Raw genomic sequence first — 14,946 nt, 5'->3', positions numbered from 1 at the left:
CAGATACCCTGCTACAGTAGCTAAAAAGGAGAGAGAGAGAGAGCGATAGAGGGAGGATGAGAAAGAGAGTGGCACGTACACACAAGCACACGCCTGACAGGGTAATAGTTGTGATACGGATAGTCTCTCTAATTGCTGGATAGTGAGACAGAGTGAGAGACGGAGAGACAGACTGAAGCAGCAGGAGGGAGAGAGGACGAATTTGGCAAACAGTCTTACTATACTCTTAATAAGCTACGAGAGATATGAAGAACAGATGATGAACAACCACAGTATTAACTATTGGTGGTGAAAAGATTAAAGGGGAACTCCACTAATTTCACACATCAAAGCCTGCTTACAGATCTTGAGGAGTACTACTGCATAGAAAAAGGCAACGTGTGTGTGTGTGGGCTGAAGACTATAAATTTAAATAATCTGGGGGAGTGGAGGAGAAGAAGAAGTGAGGTCACCAGAACTCTTTTTACTCTTTTGGATAATTATTGTCATTATCAGTTAATTGATTCATTATTTTCTTAATTAAATGATTACTTATATGATCTACAAAACATCAGTAAAATGACCACCACATTATCCTACAACACAAGATGGTGTCATTGAATGTCTTGTTTTGCATCATGAACAGAACAAAACCTGAACATATTCAATTTACTATCATGTAAAAAAACATGAACAGATAGTTTCACAGGATATTAAATCAGGCAATAATTAAAGTGCCATAAGCTCTCACCTGCGGCTGTAGTAGTGGCAGCCGGATGTGACTAAGCAGCAAGGGAAGGTGGCGTTGCCGGGTGTTGGCATCATGACGGACCCAAGTTAGCAAAGAGGTTACCACAGTTTCCTCATCGGGCACATTGATGTCATCAGAAGTGAGAAGCCTCTCCATCTCCTCCACTGGGAGCAGCAGGAACTCCTGGCCTCCGACCACCTCCAGAAAGTGTTCCTGGTGGACGAGAGAGAGAGAGAGAGGGGGAGTAAAACTGAGCGGCTGTAAGAGTAAAGAGGAATAGAGACAGATTAGTTTCAAAAGAGTATGGATGAATGAATCATGAACTGCAGCATAAAGAGGGGGGTGAGAGGATAAAAAAACAATAGGAGGATTTGAGTGAAGGGAGAAAATGGATCAAAGGTTGGAAGGAGAGAGACAAAAGGAAGGAAATGAGGGCTTGAGAAAGGTCAGAGGAAGATGGATGAGAAGAGCTGGAAAAAAGGGGTCTGGATAAGAAAAGGTTGGAATAAGTCAGTCGTATCGAAAAATAATTTTAATACACATGAGGTAGAAATGAAAACCAGATCCTTTAACACACAGGCGAGTACACAAACACCACTGGTAAAACCTAAGCCTCATTATGCTCAATACTTGTGTCAACTGTGATAGTGATGAAGGTGATGACACACTGTGATGGTCGTTGTTTCTGTATTATAACTGTACAGGGTGCCATTACCATTATAGTCATGATTTTTTTCTTTTAAGGTAGGTATTTTCTAGGGGAAAGATTAGAAAAAGCAAAGAAACCTGATTCCCAAATAAACAAAACATTAAAAAAAGCATTTCTCTACCAAGTCCATCTATTGTATAGCTCTTACACGTAGGCTATAATAATCCTGTGAGCTGCGTATGTGTGTGAGTGAATTACAGACACAGGCAGACAGTAAAACCCAGATGAAGCCACCTCAATGACATAATTACCCCAGATTAAAGTTGAACAATAATCCACTTACATAGAGAAACAGTGACACTGACAGAGACAGACACAGAGGGAGGCAGGCACGTAAAGACGGGAGAGAACAAGAAAAGAAAAAAGAATGATCAAGTGGATGAAGAAGCTATTTCACAGTCACCATAGCAACCCCGTGAAGAAAACAGCCCTGGTGATAATGGTATGTGGTGTGTTGTGAGTGAGGAACCTTTTTGTTACAGAGAATAACATCAAGACTGGAAAATGACCACAGTCTGACTGAGGAATATGAGGTAGGGAGGTGGATTGTTGGGAAATGTGAAAGCATTAAATATGTTTTTTTTTCTCTTCATGTTATTCTTGAGATTAAACATCAAGTTGTCTTGTTCAATCTACATCATTGTTTTCAGGTTTATATTTTCCCAAGCCGTCATTTCATTCATTTTTTTTGTGGCAATCACTAGAGGTATAGCGATAAACACCCACCATGGTGTAGGCGTGAGCGGCTGTCTGCAGGTCATGGCAGCCCTGAGCGTCGGCGTAGGAGCGGATGCCAAGACAGTTGGAGGGGTGGAGCTGCTTCATGAGGAAGGAGCAGCAGGCCTGAACCACAGACGACAACTGCAGCAGACAAGAGGCTGAAAGGAGAGACTCGATGGTGTCCTCCTTCAACTCGAGACGGCCTGGAGGACACAGAGATGGCATGTAGACACAGGACGATAAAGACAACGAAAGACAACATATCACAAAAGGGCTATGTATTAAAACAAGTCTGAAATGTGTTATTTAACAGGTTTGAGATCAAAAGTAACAGGCCCATCAACACAAGCAAAAGCTCATGAAATCTAATACATTTTTCGTAGAACTGTGACCTAAAATGAAACCATTTACCGTAGAAAATGTGATTGCAGCTTGAGATAGCTTCCTGGAGATGTTAGCTGTTAGCAGATCACATTTCGAACCCACAATCTCAAATCAAAACCTACTGAAGTCGTGACCTAAATGGATTCAGTAATGTCTACAGAGATAAGTCATTACATTAAGTTCACGCACTACTAAAATTAAAGCCCACACTGTGATTTGTGTACAGTGCCTTTCCCCAACATCACCTGCATTGAGGCAAAAATATATGTAGGCTATGTACACTGTACATGGGAATTATACTGGAAATCAGACCTTGCACTTTTAGTCACTGTTAGGTTGATGGGGAGCTTAAAACGTATCAGCCTTTGAAAGATAAGGCTGGAATTATTCTGTATTTTTCATTTTGACTTCCCTACCATTTCTGTAGCAGTAAGCCCCAAGTCCATTTGCTGCACCTGAAAACTTAAATCTTTAAAAATGGACTAGAGAGATTCAGTTTTTAAAAATGTCTCCATAATTTCTAATTTATTTAACAAAATAATTTTACTCATGCATGAGTAATTGTGTACTTGTTGGGGACCATACTTCTAATCTTAAACACTAACCCTCAGCTATCTTCTTGTAAAAACCAAAATCTTGTACAATGAAAGACGGTATGCATCTTAATGCCGTAATCAGTTGTGACTTCTGAAATACAGTACATCTAACCGCACTGTAATATTGGTTAAATAATCATTTGACCAGTCTGACAACTGTCAATTTATTCAGTTCAATTTAAAATACTTTATTTGTCCCTCAAGGGGCAATTTGAAGAAAGTGAGTTTGCAAATAAATGTGCACACATCCTGGGATTTCTTCTAGAGGAAGAGAGGAGCATGGCTGCATGTACTGATCTTTTTCTAATAAAAATAGAGATATGTGTTTCTTTACCTGTGTATGCGTACTGCACCAGGACCCACAACGCATCCGGGTCAACCCCCTCCATCTTCACCTCATCCTGCTTGGCCTCCCGCACATCACTGGTGAACATGGCCGCAAAGTAGTCTGACACGGATGAGAGAACCAGTCTGTGAAGGGAGACAGTGTCAGGCATCAGTCAGAGAGGACGGAAAGCTGTAACGGAGAAACTTAAGAGTGCTTTGACCTTGCTGACAGGACAAGTCTGGCCTGACAGGGAAAAGATGCAGAACAGACAGGGAAAGGGCAGCCTGAAAAAGACGACATGGTGTGCATGTTCCTGAAAACGGAACACCATTTCAAGCCTTTATTACAGATAGTAGAGCAGGTAACAGTAGTAACAGGAAATGAGAGAGACTTTGCAGAAATGGTGACAACCAATGTATTATCAGACAGTGTTTATTCTTTGTTCAACATGTACAAGTCTATGACTGGACGACTGAAGCTATAAAAGTGTTCCCTACTATAACCTGCCAACAATCAGCACCAACTCTGTTCATACACAGGCTGCATAATGATATTAACATGTTAGGGCTGTTTCAGCATTCTGTTAGTTTCAAAAAGGGTACAATAATACTGATTGGTCAGAGCCTAAAACACTAAAGTAAAGTGCACTTTATTTTATTTAAATATATTTTATGGTTTTTATTGCATATTTATCATAACTTTTATTTTTCCTGTCCATTTGTCTCATGTGTGTTGTTGTCACTAACCTGTACACAAGGTGCCACACAAATAAAGTTTGATTCATTTGAATACACAGCACAAGAGAGGAAAGTCTGCATTGCCACCTGTAGCAGAGGGAAAACTTAAGTGGCCTTATAAGGTTTTGATGGTGTTGACTTGACTTCAAAGTCCAAACATGTGACAAGTCATTTCAATTGTAGTAGTGCAGCATTACAGGAGACAAGTGTGGGCTAGAAAGTATAGCAGAGGTGTCAAAATTCAAGGCAAAAATAAATGACCACAGCAGGAGAGTTGAAGAGAGAAGATGAATCATACATCAGAATAATGTCACTTATAGACAGTCTGTGGTTTTTTGAGCGTCAAACTAAGCTCTGGGACTTTACAGCATCTTAATTAGGGGCGTGCTGACATGTTTCCACTCATTTACACAAGACTCATTAATGACACTGTCATGAAGCACGTGATTGTCTTAACATAGTGATATTCTCTAAAAAGTCATGTTTTAAAATGAGAGGAAAAGGCCACGCTACCTGAGGGTCAGTAATGTAATGTAACTTATAAACTCCACATAATGTTTGTCTCCTTATTTCATACTATATCTCTACGGATCATTGTTTCCTGGCTCTACCCTGTGAGACAAGTGTTCCTTTTTATTTCAGACACTTTTCATATGTTTAGTTACTTTAGCTTCCACTATTTGAAGAAAACACTTCTTTTTTTTAAACACAGAATCCCAAAGTGACCAAACAAAATGATATAAGAGGAGACACAAACCCAGCTGGATCAAGTCCTGCAAAGCACTACAAAAACATGCCAATCCGTGCAGTCAGAGAGGAGATTAATCAATTTGCATGTGTCAATCACAGCAGCTGAGCTCATGGAGAGAAAATGACAGCAAGAAAAAGAGAGAGGAATATGTTTAACATTAATCCCACTGACTGAGGCACCAGCAGACCCCAGAGGTGGACTCTTTGTCACATCTCACAGGTGCCTCATTTTATTATTCGAATTTGTCAATTTGTTGATCATTCGATATCATTTTCTGTTCCTGTTTTAATTTGTATTTTTTTTTTTTTAAATACCAATGTATTGAGGTCTTTGGGGACTCCAGTCAAAAGCTGGAACCATTTCTTCTATTTATTGAGTTCATGTTTGCCATGGGTCCTAATTTAATGTATCACATACTATTAAGGGGTAGTAGGGGCACTCTCTTTGTCAATACTTTGTGGAAAGATTGTACTTGGGATAAAAGCTTCAATTTGTATTAAATAAAAGAATATATTTTCATTTTTACACAATATGCAAAGTAACTATAACTTTCCTAAAATAATTGTTATCTGTTTTTTTTCCCAGCTGACATTAATGAAATTACTAATAATGTTTTGAGAAGAAATAAGTTAGCACTTTGCTATGACGGCTGTTTCTTTCAGTAGTTTATTCTTGATGTCCAGAGACCCTAGTTGGTAGTCCCTGTATGTTAAATGTGTTGGCAGGCTGAAAGTTAATGGAAGGTCAATGTCCAATTTAGAGGCAAGAGAGTCTCAGAAGAAAGATGAGTGGCATAATGGAGAGCAAGCCAGATGAAGGACAGAGAGGCATTATCCTAAGGTCACTTGTTAAAAGATAATGAATTCCCCACCGCAACAATCCATTATCCTTTCATGTTACTGTGAAATTAAACACACACACAAAATATTTAGTTAGTTAAAAAAAAGGGTGTTGTCCTGTTCTAAAAATGGCTGATGATGAGTAAACTGATGATGATCAAGCTCACATTAGAGGTCTATTTGATATCATCCGAACAGATTTTCAACTCATGTGTGCATGTACACGTGTATAATCTCATTACTGAGTGTGACACTGGGACCTTGACAGTTAGCCTCAAGTAGAGAAGAGAAGAGATATTAAAATAGACTATAGTCAGCAGGAAGTTGTTCTGCCAGTGTTCCAGTCAGGTTTTTATTTCTCCCTCTCTCTGACACACACACACACACACACACACACACACACACACACACACACACACACACACACACACACATACACACACCCACACACAAACACACACACACACACACACACACACACACACACACACACACACACACACACACACACACACACACACACACACACACACAACATTTCCACTCCTTAATTTTTCATGTGGGTCTCTGTCTGACTTGCTGTGAGCGACGGAGGCTATGTACAGCACCAGGTTATTTACACACAAACACAAGTGCGCCGTGCTGAAGACAGAGACATGACAGGCCGTGTGTCACGCTGTAATGGAGAGAGTACAGAGCAGACAAAATGCCAGAGAGAGGAGAGCAGGAAACAGAAGAGTTGGACTCAGGAAAAAGCAGGGCAAGAGCTGGAAACTGAACAATGTGTCTGTTTGTGTTTTAATGTGGATGTACTCCTTGGTACAGAGATACAGTAGTGGAAAAACAGAGGGGGAAAAAAACAGCAGGAGGGGTGGTGAGAGAGGTCTACTGATCTATTATGACTTTTCTTTCCACACGTTCAAAAATGACAGCGAAGGATAAGTGCCTTTTTGCACGAAAACATGAACATAATGGTCCCAACATGCATGCCCATTTATCTCCCATGAAGGTATAAAGAAGTATAGAAGTCGTGCAGGTATACTGACTAAAATAACTCTCTTACAGAGTCACCACTATAAAAATAGACTTGCAAGATAGTGTACCTCTATGCATTTGTATAGGGTGCAGCCCCAGAGACAAAAGGTATAATTGTGCTGTACTTCTTTTAAAGTAAACACACTGTAGAAAGAGCTTCAGGTTTGCTCAAAATGCGCTGCTTGCAACAAACTCAGTACAAGAAATATGCTGCTGTATGCAATACAAGTGGCCTATTCAGCATGTAGGGTGCATTTGTTTGTGTGTACATGTAAGACAGAGAGAGACGGATAGGAAGAGGGTGTATGTTTTCTTCCCAGAAAAGCACTTTTATCCTACACATACAATAAATCAATTGCAAAACAAAACAACTACTTTCGAACAAAGATGTCTTACACCCACCCCCTGTGCTGGCACACACACACACACACACACACACACACACACACACACACACACACACACACACACACACACACACACACACACACACACACACACACACACACACACACACACAAGCAGATACACACAACTTCAGACGCCGACACACTCTTTCACAAACACCATTAGGATTCTCATACAGCAGGGTCTTTTGTTTGTCACCATCTGTGCCTGGAGGACTAAATTAAATGAGGCAGAAGAGGAAGGCAGAGAGAAAAAAGGAGTCTTTCTGGCGGTGGAGGGCCGCTCTTCTCTCTCATCCTCGTGCAGATGGACCCCAGTGCTGCACTGGTGGCCACTTGCCCAGAGAGAAACAGCGGCAGAGCAGGACAGAGGGGGCTAAGAGGTGGATGACGCGTGTGTGTGTGTGTGTGTGTGTGTGTGTGTGTGTGTGCACGCTTGTGTGTTTGATGCATGGTTCAGAGACTCAGTTGACACCATGTGATAACAGAGAGACTACAAAAATAAAAAGGGGACTTTTATGAGTGTGACTGTGCTGTGAATGATTCTGACCAAACAGTCAGAGTGCAGTGTGTGTCACCATGTGTGTGTCTGTGTGTACTCAGAGGTTGTGATAAATGACTCAGCACTGTGTGTAAGTGAGTGCTAATACTTCTGCATGAGAATGCATAGGCAAAGGTTGGATGCACATATTATGTGTTAAGGTATATCTGTTAGATTAAGAATAAAGAATTAACAGAATTAAACTGTTTGTTTGTTTGTTTGTTTGTTTGCTTGCTCTTTCGTCATTCTTGTTGTTATTGTTGCCTTTTTTCGCTTTTTGTTTTTGTTTGTTTGAGTGTACTTGTTCTAGTGTGTACTGCTGTCTGTCATTTTATGTTATTATTGTTTTATTGCTGTTATTGTGTGCTGTTGTATGAACTTCTGTGTGATATGTATACTGCTGTGAAAAGGAATTTCCTCTTGGGGACAATACAGTCTAAGTCTAAAAGTCTAGTTTTCCCTATTGTCTTGTGCTCTTTTATATGTGTATAATTGTGCATCTTTGGGTGTGTGTTGCATTCGTCGGTATGTTCTTGTGTATAGACACAGTGTGTATGCATAAAAGTGTAAAAGTATTTAGTGACAGTGTTTCCAACGTGTATGCTTCAGAGTGCGCCCAGTAAGCGTTGAGAGTGGAGACATATCTGACCCAAACAAATATAATATTTTTACAGTATGTGTAAAAATATGTTTAAAACAGCTTTACAGACTCTACTGAAATTATATTCAAATTATATCCCTGCCTTTATTTCCTAAAACGATGCATCAAGCTTTTTTGATGATTACAGACATCACTCTTTCAGATGAATAATGGAGGAAATTAATTAACTATAACTTTGATAGACCTAACTGGCTTTTCTTTAGGGCTGCAACTATTGATTATAGTCATTACTGATTAATCAGCTGATTACTTTCTTGGTTTATCGTTTAGTCTATGAAACGTCCAATAATAGTAAAAAAAAGCCTGTTATAATTCCACACAACCCCATGAGATGTATTGAAATGTCTTGTCTAATCTACAGTCTAAAATCTGCAGATATTAAGTTTACTATCATCAACTTCAAATCTTCACATTTCTGAATCCAGCAATGTTTCGGGATTTTTGTTTTAAAAAATGACAAAAACAATTATTTGATTATCAGATTGGGATTTGGACTGTTGTTCAGAAAAAAACATACAATTTGCAAGACATCAACTTGGGCAATAGGGAATATGAAAAATGTTCACAATTTTTCAACTTTTTTGGCCTGAACAATTAATAATGGAAATAATAATTACCTGCAGCCCTAAACATGTATTCAACATCACAGTCTTTGCTGCACATATGTGACATTTTTGTCTCTTTGCTCTTACCTGTGTGCAGGTATCCGCCTGTCTCCAGCCACCAGTGTAACATCACACAGCTGCCGGGACCTCAGGTAGCCCTCCATCTTGCGGAAGGTGACGTTTGCGTGGGACAGAGCGGTGAACATGCACTCCTCGGGACACACACATGGCTCCATCGATACACATGAGGACAATGTGGCACTGCTGTTGGATGTCCTGGGCCCACACAGTGACAAGTGCACAAAGGTTCACACACACAAACACACACAAACACACACACACAGACACACAAGGACAAACAGACAGAGGAGAAGCTTTGAGTGCATGTGTTGATGCTGATTCTCTTTTGTTCAAGACAAAGGGACAGATGTGTGGAAAGAGCTACGCCAGATGCTCTCTGTCTTCCATGTGCCATCTTTTTCTTTGCAATGCTCTTTCACGCGTATTCCCACTCTCCTTCACTTTTCAACAGGGTTACAGTATGTCGCCAGAAGCAGACAAAAGCTATTTAATGGTCCAATTACTAGGGGTAAATGGCCAGATAAATTGAGCCCGCTTAAAAGAGAAGCTGCCAATTAAATAGATGTGGGAGCTGAGCCCGTAGGACGTGTAGTAATTTACTCTGTTCCCTAACGGTACCCAGTTTCCTTATATCTATACCAACAATGGGAAATGAAGCAAGATTTTGGGCCAGGATGGCTTCAACATCCGCTGTTCTCTGGTGGAAGTGTTGTATCCCAGGGCTGTTATGCCTTATTCTTCCAGTCTGAACTGATGAGGTGTGTGATGATGTATGTGTGTATGCGAGTTAGTGTGTGCATGTGTTGAAGATAAACACTGAAGTATAGCCACTGTACCTGGTGAATCATCAGCCATCACAGCTCCCAAACCAGCATTTAATTTATGAGAGCCAGAGCTGTACTTCCATTTTTAATTCAACAGCCGTGGTGGCAGGACTGGCCCCGCAGCACAAAAAGATAAGAAATTAACCGATATTTCTCATTTCACCTCTACAGTCGCAGAGAAATCACGCTTGCTCACGGATGTGGAGATATGTGTGTGTTTGTATCCAAAGCCTAAGCTGCTGCAAATCAAACGACCCTAAATTGCAATTTTCCACACGCATATTCAGACATGAGTTTGCTAAACACAAACACACATTCTGGGAATTAATTGGAAATTGCTGTTTGTAAACACAAGATGATTCTTTTTTTTTTTTTTTTAAGATTTTATTGGCATAGATGCCTTTATTTAGCAGTACACCGACAGGAAACATGGGAGAGAGAGGGGGGTGTGACATGCAGCAAAGGACATCCGACCGGGATTCAAACTGGGGTCGGCTGCGTATATGGCATGCGCTCTAACCACTTGACCACCTGCGCGCCCAAGATGATTTTGAAAACTAAAATGTCGACAGGATTATCAACAGGAATATAAACAAATCTGTGCTCTTTCCTGGTCTACCAAATACAAAAGACGTTTAGAAGCTGCTCTGCTTCCTCTCTGATCCACTTTTGTCATGTGTGTTTGCACTTCAGTTACCAAATATTGTCATTCTGTGTACTCTGTATATACAGCATTTATTGCATGTGTATTCATCCTAAAAATCCTTCTTATGTTTTTTGTTGTCTCGTTTAAGGGTTTTTCTGTAGACTTTTTCCTTAACCGGTTTATACATTTTATGGCTGCTATTATCACTAAACCTAACATTATATTTATTCTGCTTTAAACTATATGTTAAACATACAAAACATAATAATCAAAAAGAAAATAAAACAAACAAACAAAACCAAAAAAAGGAAAAGAAGAAAACAACTAATGGTATACAGTTTGGTCATAATCAATATTTTTAAATTAACAATGAATCACATGACAACTTGTCTTCTTCAACTCGTAGTGATGAACCAAAACATAATTATCACCTCGTACTACAGTTCCTCTCAGATCTACGAACTTTTACAGCATCTTTCAGGTCATTATTTTGGTTTGCGACTTTAACTTTCATGTTTTGGTTCAATCTCACTGCTCCCATCAGCATCGTCAATAGCTGCTCTAATAAAACAGCAGACAAAGCTGGCGAACATAGTGGAGCATTGAGCAGCTGACGAGCCAGATATTTGCCTAATAAGCTGGTGGAGACCAAAACCAGAGTTATAAAGAGTGAATACTGGACTTAGATCTGTTAGATGGACAGAAACATATCTTCTGGGTGTGTGAATAGGCAATGTTTTGGTAACAATTTCACCATATTAACTGGTATTAAAAAACAAAAAACAGGTATTGCAGGTTTGAAGATTGATTTGAGGTTTTCAACTTCATAAATTAAACTGACTTAGGTCTAAAAATAATCTCACACACTGTTATAAATAAAACAACGTTGCCATAGTGGTGTGCACATTCAGGTTTGCGTGTGTGGTGCTGTTGATGTGCTTAACAGGAGTCATCTTCTGTCTGTCTCTGTCCTCTGTATCTGTCTCCTGTCTTCACTTTTATATCTTTGACTAATCTCATCCATCACTCACTCCACTGCACCTCAGCCCATCACCCCTACATCCATCTTGGCCTCAGTTTTCTATCTTCCCTATCCCATTCTAACCCTCCATAGAGGCTTTTTGGCTAGCTGTACTGTCCTCTGGTGTGTGCACGTGTGTGTGTGCGTGCACGTGCATGTAGACTTATAGTGTGGCTAAATACAGCCAGAGGAGATGGCTTTGAAGTGGGAGAACGCTGCCTTCCAGTCCCCTTAATTGAGCCTGGCAGGCACTCAAAATGGACAGAGAGAGAAAGACAGAAAGAGAGAGTGTGTCTGGGGCGAATCAACACCATGCAGCCAGATTTTTTAAACCCCTGCACCAGGCAAGGACACTCACACAACCGCCGTACTGTGTCTCTCTTCCTGCCTCCCTCTCTCTCTCTCTCTTACATACACACATATACACATGCTCCCTCATGATTAACTATCTCGCCTGATTAGCCTGTGGGCTAACAGCTAATGCAAATTAAACTTAGTTCTGTAAGCTGATATACGACATGTTCGTACAGCCACGGTGCCTGCTTGGTCACATGTTACATCCTCCGTGACACACATGCAAAGAAGAAAAGAGAGGGCAGATGAATGGACAAGGGTGGGCAGAGACAAACACGGGACAGAAGGAGAGAGTGAGTGAGAGAGACTGAGGAGAGGCACACCAGGATTAGAAGGGGGGAAGCTGGGTGGGGTGGGGTGAAGTGAGAGAGAGAGAAAGAGAGAGAGAGAGAAAAAAAAGAGGAAAGGATGAGTAGAGCTGAGCCGAACCTTCAGCCACACAGGAATTCTGTATGCGTCCCTTCCCATGAATCCCACTGGGGGTTTTGCCACCCGTGTTTTTGGAGTATCACATTGTACACAAGATCTCTCAAGAGGGAGAGGACGAAAAGCATACAGAAAGACACACACACACACACACACACACACACATCACAAATCATACACCCTCAGGTCTGAACATGTATGCAGCAGAAACTACTCTCTGTGTTGGTATGGCAACCATAATATGTGCAAGAACATGACTAAATGCATGTACTATACATACTCGAGATCTGCTCAGGTTCACATCATAATTTCTTCTTTGCCTAGTCTAATGCAGCTGGTGTGTATGTATGCATTACTATTAGGCAGAAGTAATTTTCTGTGTAAGTGCTGCCAGATCCCCATCATCACAGAAGACATGACATCAAGCCTTGCATAACAATAGATATTTTTAAATGTATCTCCTTCTCTGTGTTTCTCTCTCTCTCACTCTCTTACTCCCTCTCTCATACAAACATACACCATTGTAGTAAATATGAATGGGGTGTGGGACAAAAGAGCTTTAGAAATTAATCGATAACAAGATGCATGTGCATTTGCGCCCATATGAAAGCTATTTTTTAGAGAGTGTGTGCATGTGTGTGTGTGTGTGTGTGTCCGTGCCTGTCGCATTAATCATTTATATTTTCTGATGTGTGCCCTGGGAACGTGGAGCATGATAGGAGGCTTTCAGCTGCATCATTATGCCACATTATGCCAGAGTAGTAAACACACATAAACAGACACTCACACATTTACACTTATACGCACACACACTGTTTCAGTCTTTACTCCATTACATTTACTGCTGCATCATTATAATGACATATATCTGTGAACTTAAGAGGAGTTGTGATGCCCTAATTGCTTTGTTATGCTGTCTCCATGGCAACTATTAATTAAATGCCTTTTTCACACCACTATAGCTGGATGGATGGCCACAGTAATGCAACACACCACATCATGCATGTGCACACAAAACATGTAAAGGATTGTTATTCAGAGCTGGAGAACGAGCCTTGGAAACAAAACAGTATAAATGTCAAGTGCAGTATGTAGCTACTTAGCCCTGGAGTCATATTGTTAATTTGACTCTGAAAATCCCATATTCACCAGAGTGTACATTTCTGTTTATGTTTGTGTGTTTGTCTTCTAACAGAGGCTGCATAGTGAAGCCTCATTAGGAGGTTGAAGGGAGAAATCAGTGAACCACATGCTATCCCAAAGGTACTCAGCCATCATTTTCTCTCTGCCTCTTTCTGTCTGTCTGTATGTAATGAGTGACCCTCCACTACTGCATCCTGTTTGTCTGAACTGCCTCTTCTTGCTCAGTGAATCCCTTATTCACTTTTCACATAGGCTATTTTCAGCACATTCACAGTTTCCACCTGTCACTAGTCACTGTGCCTATGGTGCACATTATGATAACAGAGAAGTGACAGCTAATATCAGTAGATAAGCTGGAAATCTGATGATTGAATGTGATTCATCAAGCTGCACTGCACTCCTCTGCTTTCCTGTAAAAGTAATAACTAACACAGTCTGTGCACAAGTTCTTCACTGGCCCTAACTTTTTAGGGGCGTGTGAATTTCAAATTTTATAAACTAAGTGGCTTTTAATGGTTCTGTATGTGTAGATTTTGCTCTATTAATTTCAGTTGAAAAGTCTCAAAGCAGGTATAAAACCACCCAAACTCCATCTCCATCTCCTACCTGCAGGAGCTGGAGTCAGTTTCCGGGTGGTTTCTCTCCTCGGTGCCCGGTGGCACGGCCGCCGCCGCCTCCTCAGTCCCAGGATGAACGGAGGGCTCGGGCACCAGCTGGGGCACTGGGGCTTCACTGGGAGGGTCCATGTTTGTCACCGGGCGAGAGCGACGATGAGGCGGCGGGGAGACCCAGGGCAGCGCCGCGGCAGCGCTCCTGCACTCTGGCTGGCTGAAGGAGCGGGGACAGGAGCTCCCCGTCCCTCCAGCTGCTGCTCCTCCCGGACCGGTCCGACTCCCCGCCGGATCAGCAAACTTTCTGCCGCTGCTGTTACAAAGGTTAGACCCGGCGCTGCCGCTGGCCACCAGACCGCTGTGACTCCCCGCGCCGGGGTTTACACCGGAGGGATTGGAGTTGCTACAGCCGCTAACTGAGGGTCCATCTCCGGGGTTGCCTCCTGCTCTCCTCCCGGCGAAGTAGTCTCCTAGCGGCGGAGAGTGAGGCGGAGGCACCGCGGGGTGACCGAACCACCTCCATCGGATCCTGAGGATCTGCTTTACATCAAACTCCCTCCGCGAGGAAGAGCCCGAGCCGCTACTCGACATCCCAGGGCTCGACACGGAGGAAATGGCGGGGAGAGCCTGTGCAGCTCTGCCGGTAAAGCTGCACACTGTACCGTACGCGTGTCTCTCCTGGCAACCGCACGCGCATTAACCGCGACTAAAGGCAGTGAGATGAGTATAGTGGAGTATAATGGACAGAGTGAGAGAGGGAGAGAGAGAGTGTCAGGGAGCGCTAGGGAGGGAGGACT

General features: G+C 41.8%; 1 protein-coding gene across 1 annotated transcript in view; it reads right to left on the bottom strand.

Annotated features, from left to right (window-relative positions):
• klhl5 (kelch-like family member 5) overlaps positions 1 to 14,740 on the bottom strand; it is a 24,265-nt gene extending 9,525 nt beyond the window's left edge. Inside the window, exons 1-5 of the mRNA XM_062428586.1 lie at positions 14,145 to 14,740; positions 9,131 to 9,319; positions 3,474 to 3,610; positions 2,166 to 2,362; positions 731 to 943 (exon numbers count right to left, since the gene is read on the bottom strand). Of these exons, the coding sequence (XP_062284570.1) occupies positions 731 to 943; positions 2,166 to 2,362; positions 3,474 to 3,610; positions 9,131 to 9,319; positions 14,145 to 14,740 (1,332 nt within the window). The remainder of the gene's footprint in view (positions 1 to 730; positions 944 to 2,165; positions 2,363 to 3,473; positions 3,611 to 9,130; positions 9,320 to 14,144) is intronic.
• Positions 14,741 to 14,946: the final 206 nt, after the last annotated feature.

This window comes from Scomber scombrus, chromosome 2 (genome assembly GCF_963691925.1).
Source record: "Scomber scombrus chromosome 2, fScoSco1.1, whole genome shotgun sequence".
In the NCBI taxonomy this organism is placed as follows: Eukaryota; Metazoa; Chordata; class Actinopteri; order Scombriformes; family Scombridae; genus Scomber; species Scomber scombrus.
The sequence above is the reverse complement of the archived record's forward strand: the minus strand, read 5'-3'. Positions and strand labels throughout refer to the sequence as shown.